At 45.6% G+C, this 22,559-nt stretch overlaps 3 protein-coding genes across 7 annotated transcripts; 1 reads left to right on the forward strand and 2 right to left on the reverse strand.

Moving 5' to 3' along the window:
* Window positions 1-1,010: 1,010 nt before the first annotated feature.
* On the reverse strand, window positions 1,011-10,684 carry lcp2a (lymphocyte cytosolic protein 2a). Of its 4 annotated transcripts, none has more exons than XM_086227146.1 (22): window positions 10,528-10,684; window positions 10,231-10,435; window positions 8,958-9,020; window positions 8,698-8,744; window positions 8,346-8,411; window positions 8,018-8,046; window positions 7,807-7,841; window positions 6,497-6,686; window positions 6,194-6,288; window positions 5,988-6,045; window positions 5,757-5,834; window positions 5,426-5,445; window positions 4,253-4,272; window positions 3,727-3,837; window positions 3,632-3,650; window positions 3,539-3,554; window positions 3,369-3,447; window positions 3,224-3,279; window positions 2,676-2,752; window positions 2,118-2,192; window positions 1,542-1,691; window positions 1,011-1,376 (listed from the first exon to the last, which is right to left on the reverse strand). In XM_086227146.1, exons 2-22 carry the CDS (start codon window positions 10,306-10,308, stop codon window positions 1,233-1,235), a joined length of 1,506 nt encoding a protein of 501 aa, XP_086083272.1. In that variant the 5' UTR covers window positions 10,309-10,435; window positions 10,528-10,684; the 3' UTR covers window positions 1,011-1,232. The 4 variants fall into 4 exon arrangements, with proteins under 4 accessions (XP_086083272.1, XP_086083271.1, XP_086083270.1 ...); XM_086227145.1 differs by having other exon boundaries at window positions 3,224-3,276; window positions 5,976-6,045; XM_086227144.1 differs by having other exon boundaries at window positions 5,976-6,045.
* A 2,239-nt stretch (window positions 10,685-12,923) lies between these two features.
* Window positions 12,924-15,944, reverse strand: zmat2 (zinc finger, matrin-type 2). Its single transcript, XM_086226255.1, has 6 exons — window positions 15,810-15,944; window positions 15,042-15,141; window positions 14,338-14,461; window positions 14,138-14,211; window positions 13,889-14,034; window positions 12,924-13,605 (listed from the first exon to the last, which is right to left on the reverse strand). Exons 1-6 carry the CDS (start codon window positions 15,825-15,827, stop codon window positions 13,462-13,464), a joined length of 606 nt encoding a protein of 201 aa, XP_086082381.1. The 5' UTR covers window positions 15,828-15,944; the 3' UTR covers window positions 12,924-13,461.
* A 622-nt stretch (window positions 15,945-16,566) lies between these two features.
* slbp2 (stem-loop binding protein 2) lies at window positions 16,567-22,046 on the forward strand. 2 transcript variants are annotated; one of them, XM_086226389.1, is made up of 9 exons: window positions 16,567-16,726; window positions 18,139-18,294; window positions 18,539-18,619; window positions 19,117-19,194; window positions 19,294-19,437; window positions 19,580-19,750; window positions 20,398-20,551; window positions 20,849-20,975; window positions 21,305-22,046. In XM_086226389.1, exons 1-9 carry the CDS (start codon window positions 16,674-16,676, stop codon window positions 21,367-21,369), a joined length of 1,029 nt encoding a protein of 342 aa, XP_086082515.1. In that variant the 5' UTR covers window positions 16,567-16,673; the 3' UTR covers window positions 21,370-22,046. The 2 variants fall into 2 exon arrangements, with proteins under 2 accessions (XP_086082515.1, XP_086082516.1); XM_086226390.1 differs by lacking the exon at window positions 19,117-19,194.
* The last annotated feature ends 513 nt before the right edge of the window (window positions 22,047-22,559 follow it).

Below are 22,559 nucleotides of genomic sequence, written 5' to 3' on the forward strand. Positions count from 1 at the left end.
ACATTCACCGGTGTGGTGTTTACTGGTGGATGTGATGTAGACCTGAACCTCCTACATCCATCATTCTGGTGTTTACTGGTGGATCTGATGTAGACCTGAACCTCCTACATCCATCATTCTGGTGTTTACTGGTGGATCTGATGTAGAACTGAACCTCCAACATCCACCAGTCTGGTGTTTACTGGTGGATCTGATGTAGAACTGAACCTCCAACATCCACCAGTCTGGTGTTTACTGGTGGATCTGATGTAGACCTGAACCTCCTACATCCATCATTCTGGTGTTTACTGGTGGATCTGATGTAGAACTGAACCTCCTACATCCATCATTCTGGTGTTTACTGGTGGATCTGATGTAGACCTGAACCTCCTACATCCATCAGTCTGGTGTTTACTGGTGGATCTGATGTAGACCTGAACCTCCTACATCCATCATTCTGGTGTTTACTGGTGGATCTGATGTAGAACTGAACCTCCTACATCCATCATTCTGGTGTTTACTGGTGGATCTGATGTAGACCTGAACCTCCTACATCCATCAGTCTGGTGTTTACTGGTGGATCTGATGTAGACCTGAACCTCCTACATCCATCATTCTGGTGTTTACTGGTGGATCTGATGTAGACCTGAACCTCCTACATCCATCATTCTGGTGTTTACTGGTGGATCTGATGTAGACCTGAACCTCCTACATCCATCATTCTGGTGTTTACTGGTGGATCTGATGTAGACCTGAACCTCCTACATCCACCAGTCTGGTGTTTACTGGTGGATGTGATGTAGACCTGAACCTCCTACATCCATCATTCTGGTGTTTACTGGTGGATCTGATGTAGACCTGAACCTGCAAAGACCTAGTGGTCTCAGGTTATTGATTTAGAGATGAAGGAACCGGATGTATGAAGTCAAAAATGAAGTTCCTGGCAAACTCAAGAGGTTTGTCACATTGGACGGTGATGATTCTCTCACCATGTAGAACAGAATTTCTAACATGAATCAGATTCTCATAAATGAAAACTTGGTTTTATTGAGCTTCAATGAAAAAGAGGCAGAAGTGGAAAAACAGTTTGAAACCACACAAGATGTCGATGCTCTGTAAAGAAATGAAGGTCAAAAAGACAAGAAGCGACAAAATGACGCGTGCAAAAAATCACATTTAACCGTACCGGTCAAACTCATTTGATCCAGTCTAAACCGGTCTGAGCCGGCTTGGTCCTGTGAGTGCTGGTGTGGTCAGTTGGGTCCAGCCATGTAGTATCCAGCCGGGTGCAACAGCTGACACTGGTTCTGCTGGCCAGAGGTACGGTTTTTGGCATCGATGAGGAGCAGAGGAGACTGGGAGTAATGGCTAATGATGCCACAGACTGATGGGAAGAACTGCATACACACACACACACACACACACACACACACACACACACACACACACACACACACACACACACAGGAGAGTTTATTGGCCAGTCAGCAGGCCTTGTCTCCTTTCATATCTGAACATGTCAAACACATCAGAGGCATCAAAAATCTCAGCGTCCCATTTACCTCCTGGACTTTGAGTCCAGTTCCCAGCTGGAACTCCTGGTTCTGCTTTCTGATCTGGATGTTGTAGACTTTGTCCTGGTACAGGACCATCAGGGTGAAGGGCTGGTTGGCCAGCTGCCGGGTGCTGTCCCGCACCAGGAAGGTGCCATCCTACATACACACAGAGTCACATGACTGATTGACGGATTAATCTCGTTTTAAAAGCATTCAAAGTGAGAAAATTCGGCCTCAGTCTGTATAAACGTGCAGGCGGACGGTGCTGGAACCTGATCCGTCTGGGTGGTCTGGAGCGGCACCACTGGAGGAGGTGGGCTTCAGCACAGCTCAGGCTTCCTCCAGTTGTCTACTGGTCAAACTGGTCACTGCTCCTCGTCAGTGTGTCACTAATGACGCGTTCAGTTTGTTGTTGGAAACAATGGCCAAGTTTCAAAGTGTGTCTTCAAACTGCAGGTTTACTTGGACAGTAACCACATAGCAGGTTCAAGCCCTGTTACAGCTTGATAACTGCTTGAAGCAATACTGTGTGTGTGTGTGTGTGTGTGTGTGTGTGTGTGTGTGTGTGTGTGTGTGTGTTACCTTGTTGACTTGTTTCAAACATTCTTCAGCATGTTTTCTGGTCACTTCTCCAACATACCAGCTAGGGTCCAGCTCCTACACACACACACACACACACACACACACACACACACACACACACACACACACACACACACATGTTTCTGACCACACTGAGAGTTTCTGGAACTTGTTGAACAGCAGAAGTGTCCATTAGTTTGTTTAACATGAATTATTTCCTCTGCCAAGGAGATCAGGATTATCCAGAAATTATTGATTGATTGTGTAGGGACAAAGCCTTGATCTGTTGTGTGCCTGCCTGCGTGCGTGCATGTGTGTGTGTGTTCTTGTACTTGCTATATAGTGAGGACTAGAGCACGTATTTAACCAACAGAGTGAGGACATTTTAGCCGGTCCTCACATCTTCAAAGGGCCGTTTGAAGGTCAAGACTTGATTTTAGGGTCGAGGATTGAATCAGGTTCTGGTTGGGTTTAGGGTGAGGGGCGAGGGAATGTATTACATCAGTGAAAGTCCTCACAAAGATATAAGAACAAGGATGTGTGTGTGTGTGTGTTTACCTTTGGGTTAGCTGGCCTTGATGGAGGTGGACGAGCCCAGTCTGATCCAGTGAAGCTACCTCGGTGATTGGCCATCGCTACTCGCACACACACACACACAAATGTGATTGTAAAGATCCTGAAGACATTAAGCGTCACCCCACTCATACTGAACCTGACCCCGGTTCTAACCCCAGCCTCAGAATGAAGTCTGAACCCTCAAATGAGGGACCGTCCTCACTAGGACGGTTTAACACTCAGGACCACTGTTTGAATAAATGTTTTTTTAAAAATTACACATTTCTTCCAATGAAATTGCACAAACATTTGGTCAGCTGACCCTAAACAACCTGGGTATGAGAACTTGTACTGTTCTGTTCAACAACTGCTGACCACTCGCACTCGAAGCTGTGGCTGAGTTTGAGGATCCAGGAGGAGGAAGTGCTCCAGTCCCCAGGAGGAGCAGCGGGGGGGTGAGACATGGCCGAGGACCGGCTGCATCCCCAGCCATTCACCTGAATGATCACCTGAACCGGTTGCATGAGTCGGAGGAGCTTCCTGTTGCTTACCAGACCCCATTTTGAGCGGCAGAGAGCCCGCGGAGCCGACGCCAGGGGGCAAACTGCTTCAAAACAAAACAAACACTTTGTTCAGCGCTGATGAACTTAAACTGAGGACAGAACTGGTCCAGTTATCATCCACGAGGGCTCCTACCAGTCTGCGTAGCGTCCAGGGGGTCCAGGGTGGGGGTGCAGACTTTTACCGACGAGGGGGAAGGTGTTGTGTTTGAGTGCTGGACCACAAAAACAGATTTTAGAAGAAACGGTCTTGTATTTCAGGACATGATCAGGTTTTGCTGGACTGAAAATGGAACGAAAGCTCACCGTCATCAGGCGTTTGCTGGCGAGAGAGGAGACAGCGGCAGGTCAGCGCGCGTTCGGTACAAAATCTCCACCAACATACAAACTCAGACTTACCTCTCGCTTCATGTCAACCCTGTAAAACCAAAGAAAGGTTCAATTATCTGCTGCATGGTCATTGAACAGTCGATGGAGGGGGGTTCTATGCTGACCTGTTGAGGGGGGGCCGGACGGAGGAGTTGCTCCTCCCAACCGAGGTGGACAATGGAGGCAGGGCAGGAGGCTTGGGCCAAGTGTGAGTATCCGGAATGTCCATTTGAGGCCTGGGTACAAATGTGCAAGACCAACTCAAGCAGAGCTTCATGTGCATCCACAGCGGTTGAGAATGTTACAAACTGAAGTTTACACGTCATACAAGTCGTAAATGCAGGAGGAAAATATTACTTTGATACGATTCTCCCATTAAACCCATATTAAGGTTCGTGTGCCCTCTAGTGGACATAGTAAGTACGACGGTGAAAAGTAGAAAATCAGGTGGTGCTCAAACATGGACAACAACATCAAAACACAAGACTTTTCCATCTGTTTTCTGTTTCGTGCTGCAACTTTACAAAAAGAATATTTTGTCCCTCCTTAAAATGGGGTTTGATTCTCTGTAATTCTTTGATACATGAAACTAGCAGGGCTGCTACGACATGTTAGCGCCCCAGTGAATGTGAACTTGTGTTTGGCGCTTACCTGCGAGAGTGTACGCCCGCCTGTGACACCAACAGATACAAAACCAAAACAACAAAGACAGAAACATCAGTGGCACGCTAACATACTCATGATGATAATGCTAGCAGGTTAGCAGTAGCTTAGCCTCAGACAGAGGAGGCCTTTTTCACTCTTTTTATTCGTTTTCATTTTGTAGATAATTTCTCGAGGTGTAAATATGGAGATGAGTAATGGATATGCGGGTGTATGGATACTTAGAGTACCAGCAAGAACAAAAATAATTCCTCAATATAGGTCAGATCATTTTATTTATTAAATAAATGTATTTATGGTTTGTAAGATATGAATTTTTGATGGTAACTTGGATATTTTGTTCCACAGGCTAAAGAAAACTGATCAGTGCATATTTGTGTGAATAAAGAGACAGTTAGGAGCCGATTTACTGGTGCGAGCGTTAGTTTTTATATGAATATCGAAAACAAACTTAGAGCTTAAAGAACAATAGGTAGTAATTAGTTTGGTGTTTAGTTCAGTTTGATTTTTTTACAGTTGCTATTTCATGTTGTCTCGATGTTCCTTTTAAAATATTGTTTTTTTTTATTTGTCATCCGTTTAATATGATTGAAATAAAGATGTCAAACAGTCAGTGAGGGATTGTCAGAACTTTTGAAAATGTTTTTATGTCACACCAGAGACTGTTGGTGTCCTCAGTGATTCGCTCCAATCCTCGTCCGTCACCTGATCGTAAATCAAATGCAGTTTCTCAAGAGAAATGATCCTCTGCAAATCAATGAAATGAGGATTCGCTGTCTTTATCAACAAACTTGAGATGAAGAAACCCCACCCAGCAGCCTTCTGCTCCTGGTGTATGGTTATTTTATCAGATTCTGCTGTCGGCTGCAATTCTTTTTGCAACGTTTGCTTCAAGCGCCCCCTGCTGGTAGAAGGGGAGAGTCGTGCATCTGTGCTTTCATAAAGGGCATGTCCAAACTTTTCCCCTCAAGGACCAAAACTCAAACTACATGGAGGGCAGGGGGCCACAAGCAAACACATATAATGTTGTTAAAATGACTTGTGCCATTTCTTTCTTTATTCATTCACATCACTTTGATCAGATTCTGACATGTTTTCTCCAGGGAGCCGACACATCCTGTATTTCAAATGCATTTTAGTCGACAACAAAAAGGAACTCACCTTCTCTGGAGTGTTGGGTCCTGCAAGACAAAACAAAAGACAAAACGTGTTACACAGGGGTCCAAGTACTAAAATACTCATTTATGACTTCTTTGTGACTCCATAATGCAGTTCAAGAGCCAGCCACATACATTTAGCTTGAAGCTAATGGAGACTGATGGCTAACGACAGCAGAACTGTCTAGAAGTGTCTGACAACGCTGTCCACCCCACATTCAGGATCCACAAACACTTTGACTTGAGATGAAAACAAACAAACTAGAACACTACAGGGACCAAGCGGATGTCAGAGAGAACGCGGTACCGGTGGTCAGAACAAAGGTGAACGTTACCTCGGATGGTGGGCGGCGCCGATCCCGACTCTCGGCCTGGTTTGTTGCCACGGAAGATTTGCGGCGGCTCCATTGGAACTGAACATGACACGAGCAGAGATCATAACCAGAGCCTCAGAGATGAAATTTTACACACAAATGTATATGTTTGTGTGTGTGTGTGTGTGTGTGTGTGTGTGTGTGTTTTTGCACTAAACACAGGGAAAACTTGGGACTGACACTCATACTTTCCTGATGGTCGCCCAGCGCTGTGTGGCGAGTGATCTCTTGCGGGGGATGACTGACCTGGCTACACACACACACACACACACACACACACACACACACACACCTCATCAGACGACGTTCACGCAGATGAAAGCTTACACTGAGTCAAGCTGCACACTCGCTCACCTGGGCAGTGGGAAGTAGAAAAATGGTTAATATTGGACGCTCACCATGCGAGGCGGGGGCACTGCGAGGGCAGCAACGGGGGGGCGGGGACTAACAACAGGGGGCAGGCATCTGGACGACACATGGTTGTCCCTGTTGTCTGAAGACACAGACGTTAAGGGTTAGTCCTACCCGACAGGACTGAATTGAGCCTCTCCATCATTCCATGGCTGTCAGGAATCCCAGTAACCTGACATGTGACTTCATCACATAAACAGGTACATAGGGTGAGTGTTCGTCCAGATGGACAGGCCTCTAAGATGGCGTGCAACATAGACGCCAGCAGTGATTAAACCTGGCCAGGTCACCTATGTAGTCGCTGTCTCCGACGGGCAGGGTGGGGCACTGCTTGAGCCCCAGGTCCTCCGGCTCAGTGGGAGGAGGCTCGTAATTGCCGGCGTCATCCAGGTCATCGTTCGGGTGCTCATAATCTCCGTCGCTGCTCTCCTTATCGCCGCTGTCGGGACTCTCGTAGTCATCCTCCGTCTCTTCGTCATCCTACAAACACAGTCGGTGACATGAAACTGCAGGGTTGGTTACCCAGGTGAGTTCACACTCCTCACAAGGCAGCAAAACACCCCCCTGAAGCAGGTGTGTTTCTGCAGGGACCTGATGAGCTGCACTGAGATCAAATGTCATTTTACAGACAACAGGTTCAGAGTGATTGAATGCTTGAGGCTGGTGGGTACAAATATTGAATATTTGCATCCTTAAGTAACCGACGTGTACGATCACCCCACACAGAGTTTCACTTCCGGTCTGTCTGAGCGTGACGCTAACTTCAAGCCTTGATGTTTGTTTCTTTTTGTTTTTTTTCTGGAACTTCCCTTGAGAAGCTTCACGCTGTCACAGGTAAAAGAAGCTTCACTGGAGCGGCACCAGCCCTTCGTGCTGGTTCCTTCCTTGTTCAAAAATGTGTGAAAGCACGCAGGCCACCCACAGTCCCAATCTAGAGGGAGGGCGGCGTATAACCAGGAAGTAAGAAAATGCTAACTTCCTTTGCATGAGCCAGCAAGCACTACTCTCAGTTTTCCTGTTGATTTGAGTTCCAGCTTTGGTTGATAACTGAAAGAAACCCTGATACAAACAGCTGAGATGACAGTTAACAGTGTTTTAAGGAGCCTACAGAGGTCGTGGAGGTCATTCAAGGTCATCAGTGGAATCACTAGAAGCCCCAAGCTTAGTGGTGGGGACCTTGAAGTCATGTGACCCTGGTGTAGTTCTCTCATAGGCTAATGTTAGCTTAGCACTGCTTAGCAGCAGAGGGTTCATTAGTGAAGATGATCTTGATGAACTCAACCTGGAAGATCGTCAACTTTTGTTCACCAGAGCTGATTTACTGGTTCAATCACCACAATCACATGGAGCGATCCTATTGGCTGCTGGTGGAGGAACCAGGAGATGACCACTTCCTGTTGGACTACAAACACTCCACATCAGGCAGAGCTCTACAGTGTAACACACTTTCTGAAAATCTATAAAGTTATCAGAATATTTCAGCAGCCATCAACCCTTTGACAGCGAACGTCGTTTTTAGCTTCCTCGTGTTTAAAAATGAACAGAAGTGAAACGCTCGTCCCTCCAACAACAATTCAAAACACATGCAGGCCAAACTTACGAACTCGTCATCACCCCAACCTTGAACTTCAGCAGCTGTCAGAGAAGAAGTCAGAGTGTTACCACTTCAGAACCTCCTGTCAACGCGCCACAACTCACTACAACGAGCTTACAAGCTCAGACCACCTGTTAGCACACAGCAGCCTAGAGTAGGAATTTATCATCTCAGACTGACACAACTTTGAGTACAAAGATAAAAATGGAGGTCCCACCTGGTTCGTGATATTTCGGCGTCGTGGTTCTGGGATGGAGAGAAAGAAAGAGAGAGAAAGGACAAACAAAGTGATCCTCAAATCCAAGCTGGTGTCTCCAAGTCCACTGAAGGAAATGTACGGATTCTATCATGTCATGTGTCTTCCAGGAAGTGACATTAATGATGTCATTCCAATCACGTATTCTTCGTAATTTTACATCAGCAGAAAAGCTTTGTATTCAGAAAAAGATGAGACGTCAGAACATCTAAATTTCAACATAGTGCTAATTAATGTACGTTCCAGACGGTCGTTCTAAGTTTTCAGGTTCGTTGAAAAAGGAACGTACTTCATTCGGAACAGGCCTCTCCTCTCCTCCTTCTTGCTGATCTCAGTGCTGAGCTTGGAGATCATCCTGAGACCACGGATGGACACACAACAGTTAAACTTTCCTTCACAGCTACCGACACCTCAGATGCTGATGAACCACAGCTCTGTCAGCGTCCACCAACTCTGACCAGCCAATGCCGGTTTAAATCCTCTCTCACTCTTCCTACTGCAGGGTAACGAGAGCATTTTAGTCAGCACTGTTTGTGTTGGAGACGCCCTCTAGTGGTCTTCGTAAATATGACGGACCCTGAGGAGGCAAGTCAACCATGTTTGGGTGTTCAGTGTGATGCTGTCCTGTGAGACGAACTTACGGAGCGTGAAGTTTTGGGAATTTCTGAAGGTCGTTGTCACTCAGATTCTAGAACAAGAAGAAGAAGAAGAAGGAACAGTTAACATCTGGAAACATCAACCTGAGTCTTTTTGCCCTGAATGTGGTCTTACAGGCAAATACAGCCTGAAGACTAGACGGGGAACCTCCCCTACCTCCTCAGCTCCCCCTCTCGCTCTCCTTCTCTAACCTCTTGTTTCCTTCTTCATTCACTAATGTTCAACGTGTTCGATCCAAACTCACCACAAAACGTATTCCGCTGATGGAGTGTTTCAACACGGCTTTATCACATCCAAACAGACTCATCTGCAACACACACACAGACACACACGTGTCAGGTGAGCAGAGCTGGGGGGGGACAAATACCTCAGGAGACTAAGTTCACTTCCACATGAGTAAAGAAGTTGAGTGTGTACTACACACAGAGAGTGTGTGCATGTGTGTGTGTGTGCATGTGTGTGTGTGCCACAGAGACGTTAAAAACAACAAGAGATTCTTTCCTCAACTTCACGGATCAAAGTTTTGTGCAATGAAACATCAACAGAAAGTCCCTTCATCTTTTTAGAGGAAACATAAGGAGAGCTCTCGAGGGGGAAGTTGAATCTAAAAGCAGCATGAAGCAGCAGCCTAAGGGGGCAGTGGACATTCAAGTAGACATTCAGTGGCATTCTTCAGCAGGGAGGGGAGGACTGACACTGATGCCCGTCTTTGGGAAGTCTGAGATCCAAGTCAGAATTTAAGTCTTAAAAAAAAAAAAAAAAAAAGGTCATGTTTCAGAGATAAACTTCATAATTCTTAGATTACAAATTATTGATTAAAGTCAGAAATCTCAAAAAAAAAAAGTTAATTTTGAGATTAACAAAAGAGCCAAAATTGACTTTATTCTCACATTTCAAGTATTTTTGCCCCCCAACCCCTCCTAAACACTCTCATGGCCCCAACGTTCTCCGGCAGTCCTGCTCAGAGAGCCTGACTGATAAATCGTGGTGATTTTATCTGCAGGTATCAGCGCATCATAAAAGCGAATGTCATCAGCCAATATGTTGTCCTTTGCGTGCAGATTTGAAAAAAAAAGATGTAACAGAATATAATCCAGGAGAAGATGGGAGGGGTCATTCACAGTGATTAAAATCCCAGGGAAGTTGGTGAGTTCAGTGCTCTGATGCCATTCTGGACAACAAAGTTTATTTCCAACGACAACATTCTGCCTCCATCACGTATCTTAGTCACCAGTCTTGTCCATGTGCGGTGTCGGCCAACACTCGTGCTGATACGGGAGAACCTGTCAAAGGCCAAAGTCAGCGGACGATGTCATCCTGCTGGTCGCTCTGACAGAAAACCAACATTTCTGGGGTTTAGTTTAGACTGTGTGTGTGACTTTCTGTGTTTTTGGGGAGTTTGGAGAACGATGAGTTCTGTCTTTGTGCTCCGGCTCTCCGTCCCCTAACACGTCAACAGTTCACGTCTGCTGAGGCTGAACGCAAAGATGAAAACGTTAATAAGGTGGTAGTCTCACCCTCCTCAGGTAGTCGGCCAGCTGCTGCGGACCCCACTCTATCACCTCGGACCTCGACGGCATTCTGTCGGAGTTCATCCTGCATCGGTGTGCGTGGAGCTAAAGACGTGTCCCTCTCACGCTCACTGCTGATTTTGTCTTTGTCACCATCCAAGTGTCTGTGCCGGAGGCGCCCACACCAACCAGCAGGCCTCGTGTCTGACTCCTGCGGCACAAACAAGCCAGCACCAGGCAGGCAAGGAATCAGAAGTTGCAACAGCTGCCGTCAGAGAGTTTGACTTCCTGGTGTGGACTCACCCGAGTCTCCTTCTCCTAAGCGTTTAAAAGGTTCAGGCACCAAAGGGAAGACAGTCAACTGCAGGCTGAAATGTCAAACTGAAACCAAGATGGCTTCCTTCTTTCTTCCTGTCTCTTCCACTTGTACTGTTTGTCAACGTCTCTCTTATTGCCTCCCTCCCTCTGACAGGAAGTGACTAAGTGGGGGGGAGGATAAAGGCCCCCCCACCACCACCACCACCACCGCCTCATCCCCCGACCTCAAAGCGGAACAGTTGCACTCACTCTGCAGCTCGGCGACATCGCTGCTTATGACAAGTCAGGTCAATTGGACTGTAGCGACAGGAAGTCATGTTTGAGAGTCATCTGGTCGTTGAGCACATTTCTGTTCAGGTTCTTTAATTCTGGGGAGTCAAGAGGGGCACCCGCGCGCGCGCGCGCACACACACACACACACACACACACACACACACGTGACTCAAGGCTTAAAGACAAGTACAATTTTTGTTTGGCACACAAATGAGCTGAAGGTCGTTCCCTCTCCTGCGCATCCTTTGACATCCATCTGGTGGGCGTGGCCACAGTGAAACTGCAGCCATGCTATGGTGACGATTCTGTCACTCAGGTCTTAATCGGCATGCGGCAATGAGACCACGACTTCATCAGGTGGAATCAAGAGATGTTAACCTTGAGATGAGCAAACATGTTCAACGTTAGCAGCTACACTTGCTACTCGCTTCGTGGGACGATAACTTCAACAGATACTTTCCGTTGCTGGTGTTGCCATGAGGAGAACAATCCCTCCATTTTCCAGCACCACCACGTGCCAGCCAGTGTTAAACCAAGATGAAGACAGCGTTTGGGGAACTGGCAGAGGCTGTTGAGCTTTGACTTAACACCAAAGACTCTTTCCTGCTATGCTATGTTCTAGTTATGTCTTTAGTGAGGTTTTCAACTTGAGTGAACTCTGAGGAAACGTCCTCTCACAGTGGCTGAGTTAAATGTTTGCCTGACGCCATCATCGCGTCTGCTCGCTCTGTAGCACCAGGCCACAGCCAGCTTAGCTTAGCTTAGCTTAGCTTAGCAGAAACACTGTGAGAGGCTCCCCTTTCTCCGTTCATCATATACGCAATAGCGGATGGTGTTTCTACGATAAGCTAATCTCCCGCCTGCAGCGGCTTCATATTAAGCGTTCAGACGTGACTGTAACTTTGACAGTTGACCACATCAACATCTGGCTGACAGCTGCCAACTAAAGTTATTAGGCGTTCTGAGATACTTTTTCTGGTTTCTTTTCATCTTGTTTTTGGGTGTCATTTATTTCTGTTCTTTATTTTAAGTGCATCTTTTCACACCCCTCATGCCCTTCCTCCTGTGAGTCATGCTGGCGGTGATGTCACACGACCAAAGATGATAAGCGTTTGTCACTGCGCGAAGCCCGAAATACACTCACAACTCCTTCACCAGACGCGTAACGGAGACATCAAATCCCCAAATCTGCTGCATAAAAGTTGATTAATGCCTCCCAAGTTCAAATCTTTTCAGTTAATATCTTTCCGGATGTTTTGCTTCGTTCGTCTACTTCAGGAAACAGAAGCCTCATCACCTCAAACTTTCTTTCCCCTTGAGGTTAACTGGATTCTCATTTTATCTGAAGGAGGAAAAGCAAATTTAGGTCAGTTATCAGAACGAATGACCAGAACTCTTATCTAGAAAAAATATTGTACAACTCGTTCTTTTAGTCATCGCCAGGAACAGTAAAACTTTACAGACTCAGGAATCAGGAAGTTCGCCAGTCAAAGGTATGAAATATTTAGCTGGTGTGTTTAGAGGAAATATTAAAGTGTTTAACACGTGAGACTAAATCAATGTTTTTGACCAGTACTGAATAATGAGTTCGTCATCACCAAAATGTTCAGTGTCAGCACATCCACAACTCCTTCTGATATCCTCATTAATTCACCCTCTAAACTCAGATGTGCCGGCGTGTGCTGACGTCCTCCTGATAACGCCAGTCATTAATCAGCGGGGCCACATTCCTTGTCTCCCTGTACATCCGACAGACAGGAAGCAGTTAACGCTCAAGTTCCCAAACGTCCCGGACGCCCGCGACAGCCACCTCGATGCTCGGCTGTTGAATTTATTGCTCTGTCTTTACAATTTCTGAGTGGAGTTCAGGTTTGCTCCAAGCATGTTTGGATGCACACCTGAGGAACCTCTGAAGTTGAAAGTTTGTATCAACAAATATAAACTTTTGCCTCCTTGTAAAATCAGTCGCAGATGAGAAACGTCCTCCTGGTGCGTTTCCAGCTGGCCGACCAATCAGAGGACAGCCAGGGTGAGTAGTGAGAAATGAATGCAGAAAACTGGACCAGGTTCCTTTAAATGAAGCAATTTAGGCAACAACTGATTAGAAATAAAATTCTGTTTATTAAAATTAATAATTTTTCCAACACACTATTATGAACCGATGCGGATGAAGGTTGTCAAATACAGCCGATGATCATCAGAGTCCTCGGCTGTATTTTTCTATCAGAATTAGAAGAATAGATTCCTCTCATCAAACTGGAGGATCTTCAGGCGTTGGTTCTTTTTCTTTTGGTCGCCTCATCGTTTGTCCGTCATCTCTGGTCAGACGCTTCACTCAGACGTCAACATTCATCACCTGAACAACTTCCTGCTACACGGTAATACGGGTTTCTGACTTGCTCACAACCTACGAGATGGGGTGGATGAAACTACAAGATCAAAGTCTGTAAAAAAGAAGGAGGGCCGAAGCAGAACAAAGACGCCAGGACTTCCATCCCTGCCGTCCGCGCAGCAGGACACCACTGGCCTCCGCACCAAGTGTCCTTCAGGTCTGACACTTGCGTCACCTGAGGGGGGCGGAGCAAAGTTTTTAAAAATAAAATTAAAAAAAAGGTTCCTGTCTTCTTGTGTCCTCGCTGCCCAGCATCAGTGACTCTTCTTCGATGAGCCGAATCCAGAGAAACCCATCACAGCCGCCATCTCATCATCCTCCTCGAAGTCCACGTCGTCCTCCGCCCGCCGCTTCCTCTCCTTCTGCTTCTCCTTCTTGTAGGCCTTTGCTTTCTCCTCCTTAACACACAGCAGACACAAGTTTTTGCACTTATGAAGCTCATTCGCAAAATATCTTGCGAACAGAAGAAGGCGGAGCATCCCCCCCCCCAAGCCAAAATATGTCTGGTGGCAACAAGCGGAGCTTATTGATAGATGTGATATCTGATTGGCTGCATGGAAATAAGGTGTAACAAAATGATTTACCAACAAATGAACGTCATCAAGACCCCCAAACAAATCTTAAATATACGTGTTTTCCAACATCATTTGTTTGCAGACAGAAAAGGACCCGCCCCCTGACCTCCTCCCGAAGCTCTTTCATGCGCTCCTCAAAGTCGTACTCCTTCTGTTTCTCCTCCATCTTCTTCTTGTTCACCTCAAAACGCTTCTTCACCTGATCCAGAGATGAGCGCTCCACCCTCATCGACATGCCCAGGTTCCTTTGGTCTGTGCGCACACACACACACACACACACACACACACACGCGCCCTAGTAAGGTACATACCGTTTACATGGAGATGGTGAAGCATCTTGGGTGTCTAAACTCACGTTTCTTGCCATTGATGTGATCCAGGAAGTTGATGGAGTCTTTCACCACGCAGTCGCAGACGTTACAGTAATACCTGAGAGAAGAAGACGACAGCCTGTCAGAGACACGCCGCTCCTGTTCCTCCTCCGTCACCTCTGACAGCTCTTAGTTAGCTTCTTCAGTCAGAATTAGCAACACGGTTGTCAACAGCTGTATTTACCCTCCCATCTCAGCCTGGGGGGTGGTCTTAGTGATGACGATGGTCTTCCCCAGTTTGGACTCCAGATCCACTTTATAGTCTCTGTGCCGCAACATGTCCCGCTTGACCGGCGGTGCCGTTTTCCCTGAAAGGGACAGAAAGGGTTTTTTTTTTTTCCACCTGATTATTATAATTTCCAGATTAAAAAAAGGACAAAAACCTACTCAATAAATTCAGGGAGGAAGAAGAATATTCTGTATCGTGCGTGTACTTTGGCAATATATTCATTTATTGACATATTTCATGAGATAAAGATAATTGGCCAGTGCATTTTTTAGGAATTAATTTTATACTTGTGAATAAATGAATTTAGGTATCTCATAGGAAGGAAAAAGGTATCATGAGTAGTCCAGATGGAGTTGAAATAATAAATATTTCAATTAATCAGTCTTCAAACGATCACGTTTGGTCCCTGACAACAGGCTCACTGAGAGTTTTGCGTCCAGGGTGAATGGTCACTCTTGTGTATTGACGGACAGGTTTATATAGTTGGTCATCTACAAGGTGGACGATGGCTCCACTTCAGAGGAGGGCACCACCACTTGTTGCTCTGATCTTAATGAACCTGACATGTCAATAACTACTGACAGAAAGGTAGAAAGAAGGTTTTTCCTCTGTCACGGCTCATTTTCAGGTCGACCTTGACTGCGTTCATCTCTGCTCACCATCTCGCCTCTCCCGGTCTCGCTCCTCCGCCAGACGTTTCTGAGCAAGGTTTTCATACTCGTCTTTGTCCCACTTCCGCCGGAAGTCATTCTTACTAGACTGGAACCAGAGAAGAAGCAACAGTTACAGTAAAAGGACTCGACTGACGATGTGACCTGTGTGACTCTAACATCAGCTTTTAGGGAAACACATTCATAGTCAATCATCAGAGTCGGACAAGCAGTTCGAGCTCCAGACCGCTAGCTAGATTAGCTGCGATGGAAGCTTTACATTAGTGAAACACAATACTGTCAAACGTGTGGTTTCTTCCGGGTTTATAGCTTCTGTCCACGACTGTTTAGTTCTCTGTTCAAATATATCCACGTTCTTTGTCTCCATGAAACAACTTTTTACTCTGAAGACTGGGCATTTTATTGTTATTGTTGATGTTGTTGCTGCCAGCGGTACCCCAAGCAAATATTTAACCATTTTCATCCTCACATTATTGCGAAGGGGGTCGAAGCAAAGCCACACATGAGCAAATGCTCAGGGATTCAGCCAGTTACTTTTATTTGGCGGCTCAGTTGGGACTGAGAACAGGGAGGAGATAGAAGCAAGCTAACGCTCATTAGCTTCTAGCTAAGCGCGTCACAACGCTCATTCTGAGCCGGTTCCGACAACGAGAAATACAATAAAAGTGGATACATTAAAGTAAAAAAAACTAACACTTTTATAAACGATCTAATAATTAAAGTACACGGACAAAAACAAAGACTAAAAAAGCTCACCCCACTGCCAGATGCCATCTTGTTCAATTGACGACAAATTCACGTTCTCGCGAGTCTTTCAGTCAGGCTGCGACGCGTCAACAGCGCCGCCTGCAGGACCGGAGAGTAACGACGGAATAAGACGAGTCATTGACACCAGTACAGCTACAAATACACACGAAGGGAAGGTTTATTTATTCCAACACCACGCAGGCAGATAGGAAGGCAGTTGTAGTTAAAAGACGATAAAACAGAGCAAAACAAACACATAAACCGGTAAATACAAAAATAATGTTTGACAGAAATATATTTTTGTTTTTTGGGGTACATGATTAAGAAACAGGAAAAGAAAAAAATGTGATTAACACATTGAATAAAGTGAAAAGAAAATCAGTCAAAAGTTGCTCTCAAATACATCAAAAAGGTCAAAGGGATTTATTCAGTACTTTTGTTTTGCTTTGGTGTTACTTTATCTCACTTGTATTGTATGTTGTTGATGAGAACAGCGGTTGTGGGATTGTAGCCAAGTCAAAAGCACAGCAACAAAAACGAGAATTTGGTCAAATAACTGGGACAAAATGAAGTTAATGATATAACAAAGTAAAGCAATAAAAATAATCACATTGTAAAATTTGAACCAAAAATATTGATTTATGGGAAATTTGGATTTAAAAAACTTTTGAAACATCATGAAAATCATAAACATGCATCACAAATTTTTTTTTAAAAAAAGGGATTTTCTGGATGACACATCTCAGGTGAGGCGGCGGGGGTGGGGGTGAGGCCCCGCCCACGTCCTGCAGGTGCAGGTCATTAAAAACCCGAGAAAGCGGAACATGGCGTCTGTCCGTCTGACGTGAAGGCGCCAAACTCAAAACTGCAAACATGTCGAGCAGCGGCGTGGAAACGGCAGCTCAGAGCCCGCTGCTCTCCTCCAGGTCTGTAACACGCCAATTCACCGTGTTAACTCAAAAACGGTGGACCCGGGTAATACCCGGGAGCACGCGTTTAAGGAGGATTCCTGCAAAACAGCCTCAAACGGGACTGCACACACGCAGATCCGATCATTTTTGAATGTTTGGGGTCACGTCTCCTCCGTTAAACTTGTAGGCGAGTCTTCAGGTATGACGCACGTGTAACGAGGTAATGGCAGATGCATTTTAACTTCCTGTAGCTGCTTTTCACATTAAGAGTCCATCAGCAACAGACGGTCCTTTTATCTTGGAATTCCCCGTTAGTTCAATTTTAGCTCATGTCAAGGCTGTGTTATAACCACCAATAAATTAAAACCTTTTTTTAAAAAAAGGAGAGTTCTGAGTTTCCCTGGTACTCATGGGAGATGTAGTTAAGTGTTAGCTAGGCTAGGCTAACCACATGATCAGGGAGGAACCGCTAACGCTGAGGTTTCACATTCAGCTTTTAGTCCTTTCATTTATATAATCTTAAAGCTCTGAAAAAACATTGAGAGCCTTTTTTTTTTTTTTTTTTTGGTCAGAATTGTCGCTCACCTGAAGTTAAAGTCAGCCCTTTTTAACTGTGACAACAAACATTGTAATCTCCGGTCTGGACAGAGAAGATCTCAAATGTAGATCTCACTTCTTTGTTTTTTTAGGTTAAATTTCTCCTCTGGAGCTTTTTCTTCAAATAAGATGAGTTCATAAACCTGTTTTTGTATGAAATGTAAGAAATCTTCAATGCAACACGACTGGTTTGGGTATTGAATGAGCAGAGTGTCAAGACGTGCATAGTTTTTACTGTAAGACCTTTTAAAATGTCTGGAAACAAAATGTTGCATTTGCTGAAATGAATTTAAACTTCCTCTTGAGTTGTGACTCCTGAAGTTTTGCTGAACGTTTCTTCCATATTTACAGATTCAAACATTATACTTATAATTAACTTTATTCTGCAAGACTTGTTCATGAACATTAAATAGTAAATATGCGCGTATTGAATAAAGCTTCAAGGTTGCAGTTGTCTTATTTTGGTAAATTGGCGATTTGAACGATATTGTAAACCTTAAAGCAGCTCTTGTTAGTGCTCACTGTTTAATTTGGCAGATTTTTGATGGATTATCACAACTTCAAATACATTTACATTGTGAAAAGAAGCTGATTGGTAAAAGAACCATCAGCAAGATGAAAACCCAGGGGGGAAAGAGGACCTAAGTTGTGACCCTGGAACTGATAACATGCTTGATGTAATGTGGTGAATGTCCTTTTTTAAATGTCTGTCACAATTTTTGATGTTTCCTTTTTAATTTCTTTTTGAGTTCCATGTTTCTGTCTGATTCTGGAGAACTCCGGTCCCAATCTTAACAGTGGTTAGTGATTTGACTCCATCCTGCTCTCAGCTTCTGTTTTAGCCCGCGGTCGTGTGTCTGTGCGAAGGGCTGGTCAGCTGCAGTATGGAACGGCCTCCCAGACCCGCTACTGGCCGGCACCGGATGCTCCGCCCCTGAGCCGTGGCTCCTCCCCGGCTGCAGCTCAGTCTATGACAGTCTGGTCAGGTGAGTCATACTTCAGCGGTGAGATCGGCGGTCTCACGATGTAGCTGAGTACAGCACGGCGCAATAAACAGAATATTGTGGATTCAGGGACTGAGCAAAACAACTCGGCATCATCTTGTGTAACAGAACTTGGAAAATATTTTGGTTGAATCAGTGATTGCAGTCCGTGATGGTGCATGAATCTCTCTGGACGCCAGAGTTGCTTCTTGATGTCTGACCTCTGCTGTCTTCGTCCTGGTTACAGTAACGTCTCTCCAGTCCCGGCATCTCCGGCTATGACCAGCCTGCGAGGAGGAGAGCGAGCCGGCAGTAACAAACCTCGCAGGTTCAGATGGTCTTTATCTTCGCATGAGGTCACATGACCTGGATGATTGATGGGGGGGGGGGTGCAAATGAGTTCCTGCAAAACTATGTTGAGGACTAGAAGAGCGACATGTGGCTAGTATGATATTCATTCATGTATTCTGTACAAACATGATGACAAACGTTTGGTTCTGTTGACCCAAGTCGCAGTGGAGCTTTGGGGGTGCCGCGTCAAATCACTGCACCCATTCAGGAAAGTAGTTCCGGCTACGTGTCTGATACTAAAATCACACTCTTATTATTTAAAGTTATCTCATAATGAATGTTATGCACAACCCTCGTTATATAAGTGCAGGTACAGACAATTATTCTTACACGCCACCTGCTATGAGGTTATGCTAAGCTAATTAGCGGGACTCGATCTTTTGTCTCTGGTGGTGAGGGACATGAAGAGACTCTCCCTAAGGGTTGACATATTTCTTTTTGGAAGTAAAATGTCAAACACTGGCTTGTCTTCAGGCCATCCATCTTGGAGCGTTGTATCCTCAAAGTGTCCACCAGCAGCGTCGCTGTGGGGACGGACGATCTGGACAAGAGGTCTGGAAACAAAAAAACTTCAATCCTATAAGCTGCTGAACACTGGTCATGTAGCCCAAGACGACCAGTGTGATTTTTTTTCCCCCCCCCTCCCTGCAGGCCTCCCCCCAGTCGCTGCTACCCCCGCCTCCCAGACCCCACCAACACAGAGACCAATGCTGCAGTACTGAAAAGGCGGCAGAAACAAATCCAGTATGGCAAGAACACCAGCGGGTACCAGAACTACCTGCACCAAGTCCCGAAGTGAGAACCCCTTTATACTATTAACATGAAAACATCAACTCCTTCAGTTATCCAACACTCTGGAAAAGTCCTCCGGATCCATAAATTCCTAGTGGATGACATGGAAACACCAACATTAAGTAACTGTTCTCCTCCTCCTCAGACACCTGAGGGACCCAAAGCTCCATCCCTCCACCCCCAACAAGTACAGGAAGTACAGCCGGCGATCGTGGGACATGCAGGTGCGTCTGTGGAGGCGAGCGCTGCACCTGTGGGACCCGCCAAGTGACACCCAGCCGGCTGCCGACGATGCACCTGACCCAGTGGAGCAACTGTAGGTAGAACAGAGTCTGACCTCATGAGTGTTAGAGCGCTTCACCAGTAAGTAAACCAGGAGGAAACATGATGGAAACTGTGCTTTCCCAAATGTTTATCCTCTGAGCTGTGTTTCTTTATAACCAGGCAACACCCAGAATATGATGGGAACCTCTTGCTAACTCCCAACTGTGCCGTTGTCTTCTTGGATGTTCCTAAACTCTGTCTTTGACGATGACGGCAGCGTGACTAGCTGGTATCCGTACTAGAGTCACCACCTCCTCTACTGTTTGTTACAGCCATTTTGTCCATTAATGCAACTGTTTTTGAACGCAGCACAATTGTCAAGCACTGGAGATCTTGTTGTTTTTACAAGAATTGATGACGTAATCACAGCATGATAAAGTCTTTGATCAGTAATGTGGATTTAGAGCAAACAGTACAATTTCATGAGCATTGTTTGAGAATGTAGGCAAACCATGAAGACTTAAAAGGGTATGGAATTAGGGTGACGGTCCCCTCCCTCCCGTTAACCAGCTAGCTGAAGTAGAGATTGTCTATCAAAGAGCTTTGGTTTGAAAATGCTTGTTTTGGGAGTAGAAAACCTTTAACTGCCTCTGATCATTATTGGAAACATCCACGTAGCTGCTGATGTGCTCCTGGCAGGCAGAGTCAGCTGGCCAAGATGACCTCTGACCTGTGTGAGGACGGCGTAGAGAGGCAGAGAGAGAAGGAGATGCCAAAGGCCTCCTCTGTGTCTCCGCTGTCGGCCGAGACAGAACTGGAGCTGCCGGGACCCTGGAATGTCCCCCTCTCACCGGTAAATCCAAGGCACCCGAGGCTTTGAGCCAGTCAGCAGGGATCACCTGGTTCCTTCTAGACCACCAGGACTTGGCTGTTTGGATTTGACCCCTTGTTAGCATCCATCCAAACATGGCCTCTTGACAGAGAAACTTTGTCTGGTATCCAAATTCCACGAAAGAGGAAGTGACCTCAGCTGTCTCTGATCACCTATTTGACTAAATGGCACTAAAAATGTGTTTTTACGGTTTAATGATTTGTAGTTTGATTCTTGGGGTGGTTTTAGATGTGATATTTTATTGTTTTCTTTCAACAGGAACCTGAGACAAGCTGCCAGCCTCCTCGCTCTCCTCCGGGCCTCAACTACTCCTTCAGGAGTCAGCTGACCAATGAGAGAATGACCGACTGGCTCCGCCTCCTGCTGGAGGCTGACCGAGCACGAGGTGAGACGGTGAGGAGGCGGATGTGATGACGCAGTGTAACAAGCCTCTGGAAGAGCTTTAATCTGTATTCAGGGTTTTGAGCTTCATTGGGAGAGGAAATGCAGTACAGGAATGAGTCCCACAACCTGTCGTTTGTAAGTTTGAAGTCCTAAGTTCAGTCTGAGTCTCAGTTACAGTCTGTTTGACAGGAGCTGCAGATCATTCATGTTTATGACATAAAACATGCCTGTAAATGCCTGTGGTTGAGTACGACGGCGCATGAGCTCTTTTGACGAGAGAGAAACGGAGAGTCAGCGGATGTGTGGCGTGTTCTGTATGTCTCCTGGTAGATTTGGGCGTTGATGACCAGCAGGTCCCCGTGGTTTCTGACCAGCTCTTGTGGAACCCATACTGATGGTCCACAACTGTGACTGACAAGGATCCGACAACCTCAAAACTCCTGAAGCATCTTCATCAAGAACCTTCAAGTGACGGCTCAACCTTTAAACATGTTAAGTGTGTGTGTGTGTGTGGCCTCCAGTATATTTTAAGATCACGAGGAGAGTAGCAGGGATGTGATTTGGTCCTTGATCTGAGGTCCGCCCCCCCCCCCCCACCACATTGAGAGGCTGCGACCTGAAGAGATGAGCCGTCCCCTCCGTCGGCCCCAGGCAGCGTCTCCTGTTGGGCGGGGGAGCGGACCTGAGCACGCTACTATTGTTTACACTTTTATGTTGATATGCATCTGATGAGCACGTTTCACCCACATCATGTTTGAGTTTGTCGACCTGCACAAAGCTGGGATTATTTTGTACTTGAAGTCACTTGTCTTATTTATATCGTCGTCTAAGCTCCACCTGCACTCTCACGCTCTGCCGTCAACCCGCATCAGGCTCCTGCTCCTCTTTCTCCACGTTTTTTCTAAAAAACAATCCCCGATTATCTGAGGGGGGGGAAGGCTGTCGCTTTTGGTTGTTGTGATTTTTCTTTTATTTGTATTTCTCAATTTGTACTTATTTGAATATTGAAATCAAAGCTGAACGATGTGAGTGAAATGATTAATAAAGATGTAAATAAAGTGTTAAACTCTCACTCGCCGGTTTCCTTTTTACCTCACAGATGTTGATGCTTTTCCCCGGGTTGCATATCGCGCCGTCAGGACCATCCTACCAACGACCTGCTTGATTAAACTTTAGAATTGATTTATTTTAGATATGAACAAAAGGAATACAAGCATTAATATAAAACTACTATAAGAAAGTAAAACAACCCACTGAGGGAGTATAAACCACACAAAGTAAAACGTTCAGAGGACGAACTACCCACCTAATCCTACCTGCCACTGCTTCTCACACTAATGTACTTTTTTAATCCCAGTTCAACAAGCAAACAATGCAATTTACCAACCCTGTGACCAAGGGTTGCTGTTTAAAACGCCACCATTCATGAAGCATAAATACATTTCTCAGACAGTTCTTGTCGGGAAGTACTTTGTTCTTTGCCCTGAGAGGACGTCTGTGCTCCAAAGCAGAATATTTAAATCATTGAACTCTGTATTTGGCTCATTGTTTCATATGGATGAGAGATATTGCAGACAGAATGATG

The sequence above is a fragment of the Aulostomus chinensis genome, chromosome 15 (genome assembly GCF_037954235.1).
Source record: "Aulostomus chinensis isolate RoL2024-O1b breed Wild chromosome 15, RoL_Achi_v1.0, whole genome shotgun sequence".
In the NCBI taxonomy this organism is placed as follows: domain Eukaryota; kingdom Metazoa; phylum Chordata; class Actinopteri; order Syngnathiformes; family Aulostomidae; genus Aulostomus; species Aulostomus chinensis.

What these genes read in the sequence shown, in the direction of transcription:
- lcp2a (XM_086227144.1), bottom strand. Translation starts at nt 10,308, where the DNA reads ATGAACTCCGACAGAATGCCGTCGAGGTCCGAGGTGATAGAGTGGGGT. An exon ending in GGCGCCGCCCACCATCCGAG is followed by an intron (nt 5,446 to 5,756) that starts GTAACGTTCACC and finishes TTTGTCTTGCAG; the next exon opens with GACCCAACACTCCAGAGAAG. An exon ending in CCTGGACGCTACGCAGACTG is followed by an intron (nt 3,280 to 3,368) that starts GTAGGAGCCCTC and finishes TTTGTTTTGAAG; the next exon opens with CAGTTTGCCCCCTGGCGTCG.
- zmat2 (XM_086226255.1), bottom strand. An exon ending in CCCCAGGCTGAGATGGGAGG is followed by an intron (nt 14,212 to 14,337) that starts GTAAATACAGCT and finishes TTCTTCTCTCAG; the next exon opens with GTATTACTGTAACGTCTGCG. An exon ending in TCACATCAATGGCAAGAAAC is followed by an intron (nt 14,035 to 14,137) that starts GTGAGTTTAGAC and finishes GTGTGCGCACAG; the next exon opens with ACCAAAGGAACCTGGGCATG.
- slbp2 (XM_086226389.1), top strand. Translation starts at nt 16,674, where the DNA reads ATGTCGAGCAGCGGCGTGGAAACGGCAGCTCAGAGCCCGCTGCTCTCC. An exon ending in CCTGACCCAGTGGAGCAACT is followed by an intron (nt 19,751 to 20,397) that starts GTAGGTAGAACA and finishes TGCTCCTGGCAG; the next exon opens with GCAGAGTCAGCTGGCCAAGA. An exon ending in GGAATGTCCCCCTCTCACCG is followed by an intron (nt 20,552 to 20,848) that starts GTAAATCCAAGG and finishes TTCTTTCAACAG; the next exon opens with GAACCTGAGACAAGCTGCCA.